The sequence below is a fragment of the Vigna umbellata genome, chromosome 1 (assembly GCF_029865625.1).
Source record: "Vigna umbellata cultivar VRB3 chromosome 1, Vumbellata_1.0, whole genome shotgun sequence".
NCBI classification, from domain to species: domain Eukaryota; kingdom Viridiplantae; phylum Streptophyta; class Magnoliopsida; order Fabales; family Fabaceae; genus Vigna; species Vigna umbellata.
Genome location: NC_142165.1, coordinates 8,013,543 through 8,016,847, shown reverse-complemented (window position 1 = coordinate 8,016,847; position 3,305 = coordinate 8,013,543). Strand labels below are relative to the sequence as shown.

General features: G+C 34.9%; 1 protein-coding gene across 1 annotated transcript; it reads right to left on the bottom strand.

Moving 5' to 3' along the window:
• Nucleotides 1–2,446: 2,446 nt before the first annotated feature.
• LOC148204529 (Protein kinase superfamily protein) lies at nt 2,447–2,863 on the bottom strand. Its single transcript, XM_088111755.1, has one exon. It carries the CDS (start codon nt 2,861–2,863, stop codon nt 2,447–2,449), a length of 417 nt encoding a protein of 138 aa, XP_087967881.1.
• Between the last annotated feature and the right edge of the window lie 442 nt (nt 2,864–3,305).

The following is a 3,305-nucleotide window of genomic DNA, read 5'->3' as shown; positions in this document are numbered from 1 at the left end:
TTTTCGTCCTCCAAAACTAATCCTTTCAAAATTAGGCTGAGCTGGCTAATGGTGTGTCACGCTGTAAACTTAGAAACTCTCCCTCTCTCCATAATCACTGCCACCTCCGCTTCTTTTTATCCTCCATCACCAATGTCAAGAAGATCAAATTATTTTCTCCCTCCCTCCCGCCATCAAACATCCTCTCTCCTCCTCCCACCAGAAAAAGTGTCGTTACGTCGATGTCTCTCCTCCTCCGCTTCTTCTTCCTCACAAATTATTGGCTCTGCCATCTCTTCCCCTTCCTCTAAGCCCCAAACCCCAGTTTGCAGCTTCGTGCACCGCTCCAACCTCTTCCCTTCGTCCACGCACAATTATTATGCCAATAATTTGCTTCTGAAATGGCAGAATGAGCCATCTGAAATCTTATGATTTGGAGCAAAGGAACTTTTTAAGGAAGAAATAAATTATGAAGAAAGCAAGAAACGACTCTTAAAATCGTGCATATTACCATGAGACCCTCTTTTGAGTCGTTCCTTTTCCCACTAATATTCAATAGTTATTTAGTCATTTAATGTAAGTTATTTAGTCATTTAATGTAAGTTATTTAGTCATTTAATTTGATCTATTTTTCTAAACTAAAGGATTTATAAACTCGTATATAACTAATAACTAATAATTTTGCTTTATAAGACTATTACTCAAGCTATTTTATTTATGTCTATTTTAAATTAATGAACACTGCACATCATCGGTAAGATCTATTATGACTCACAGTTCAAAAATTAGCTTCATGATTCGTGATTTGATAAGATTACCTTGGTTCGGTTGAAAGTATTATGTTATGCATTTATGTTATCAATAGGTTGTGTAAGAATATTATTTCTTGCATTATGTAGACTCAAAAGTCAATTATGCAGTAGATCCATGAGTTTAGGTTACTCTTGAATTTCATAATCATATTTTAAACTTCTAAATTTGAACTAAGCTTAAAACATTTGTGCACCTCAAAAGTTAGTTTTGTGTAAATTTTTCTACTGCAATTTTTTTTTATTTGGTTAAGTATTAATTTTTCTTTGGTTTTGAGTAGCACATAAACTTTGGGGTTCATGCATAAAACACTGTTCTGATTATTAATTTTGTTTGGTGACATTTTGGGAATTTATCTGAGTGTGGAATTATTGATTATTATTCCACCTCTGCTAGTTTTAAGAGCTTATTGTTTGATTAAACTTATCAGCAAAATCTTTCCAGGTGTATTGTTTGGAGCATATAGGTTATATTAAACATCAGTGTCCAAAAGCAGACAAGCAAGATGTTACTGTAGTTGTATGTCCAGTTTGCGCTAAATGAGTTCGTTTAGTTCCTGATCAAGATGCAAATATAACTTGGGAGAATCATGTCATCATTGCCTTTTCATTTTTTTTTATTCGGATAGGATTTATGTTGGCTTCGTCGGGAGGCTCGCGTAGTTTGTTACGTCAGCTCCAAAAAGATGAGTTGCATTGGAATCGAGAAAGTTCTGTGGAATTCAAAATTGCATTAATAAATAAAATCAAAGGAGTCTTCATTCTATATGAGGAGCCAGTTGAGATTGAGATATAAAAAAGTGGAGTCTTTCACTTAGAGAGTATCCTCGGCTATAGGTCTTCCGGTCCGGCTTCCTAAACCACTTGGTCCCGTTCTATGCGCATCTCGGATTCAACCTGCACATATCACTCTACTTTCTTTCTGGGAGAGCCAATAGAGAACTCAAGGGTATCAACTTTTGACTCGACTCGTTTGAAAGAGTAAAAGCTCCTGACTAGCTTTAGAGCACACGACAAGTAACAAAGAAGAAAAAATGGCTTGTCCCAGGATGCAGGGAGATATTAGGATTCTCAAACACAATCAAAAGTCATAAATGACATACTAAAAATGTAACATTAACGTAGATAGTCAAAAAATTTCTAAGAATTCTGAACGTTTGATGGATTTGGCAAGAATCAAATCTCATCAAAGAGCAAGAGTTTAAGTATTAGTATGACAAATGAGTAAAGCTCAAATAATTAAAGAACAATTGCAGTTGAGTTCCTTAAAACCAAAAATAGTTTTATCTATCTTGGAAGTCGCAAACATTTAAAAATTGCAGAAGATAATCTATCAAACAACTTTATCACTTATTCCACGATTGAAGGAGACTGCTATAACATTAAAGGAGAAAATTACCAGTAGAAAAACTAACAAATTATCTTATCACATTAGTTAAGCAAGTTTTGATAAGAAAAACGTACAAGTCTATTTTCTTGTGGCAAGTAATAGCATAACCAATGGAATAAACAAGGACTTTGAACACAAACCACAACAAAGCAAGCCTATTATGAGGCTGAGAGAAACATGGAAGTCGTGCTAGCCAGGTAGTTAAGAGATGTATTGCAAAAGTAGGAATTGCCAGCTACAATAAAGATATACAAGAAAATAAGAATTGTCAAGCATAAAAGCTTCTATGAATTCTTACGTTATAGTTTGTCTTCACCATATTGTACATTTTAGAATTCAAGTAATTGAAAGTCACAAAAGGGGCATGATTGAATTTGCCAGAGTAGCAGTCTAATTCATCATCAACTGGTTGCCATTTTTCCACTAATGCTGATAAGACTTTGACTGCATGACCTATATATGGCCTGTGATGTGCTTCCCTTACAGTGCAATGTCCAGCAAGTTCAGCTACAATAGTTATGCTCACAAAAGTTTCTTCATATGCTTCCACAACTGGATCAATGGCAACCATAAACTTCTCCTTGCTTGATTTAATTCGCCAAAACCAATCAACCAAGTACCATCTCTCCTCTGGTCGGCTCTCATCAAGTGCCACAAGTCCAGTTAGAAGTTCCATCAAAACCATACCTCAGCTGAATAAAATGAATAACTAAACTCAAACATTAAAACAATTAAACATTCCAACAACTAAGATATAAAAAAGAAGAAGACCAAAGTGTCAATTTCGAAATTTTACCACGTATACCATATTTTGGCATGGACTATAGTAGAACAAGTAAGAGTAAATTACACTAAAACCATCACTTTGCTAAACAAATGATTTTGCCAAAAACAATTGCTTATTGTTTAAGGGAAGTGAGAGTAGTTTGAATCTCAGCGGGAGAAGGAACGACTCAAAAAAGGGCTTCATGGTAATATGCACAATTTTTAGAGTTGTTTCTTGCTTTCTTCATAATTTATTTCTTCCTTAAGAAGTTCCTCAGCTCTAAATCGTAAGATTACAGACAGCTCATTCTGCCATTTCAGAAGCAAATTGTTGGCATAGTAATTGTGCATGGACGAAGGGA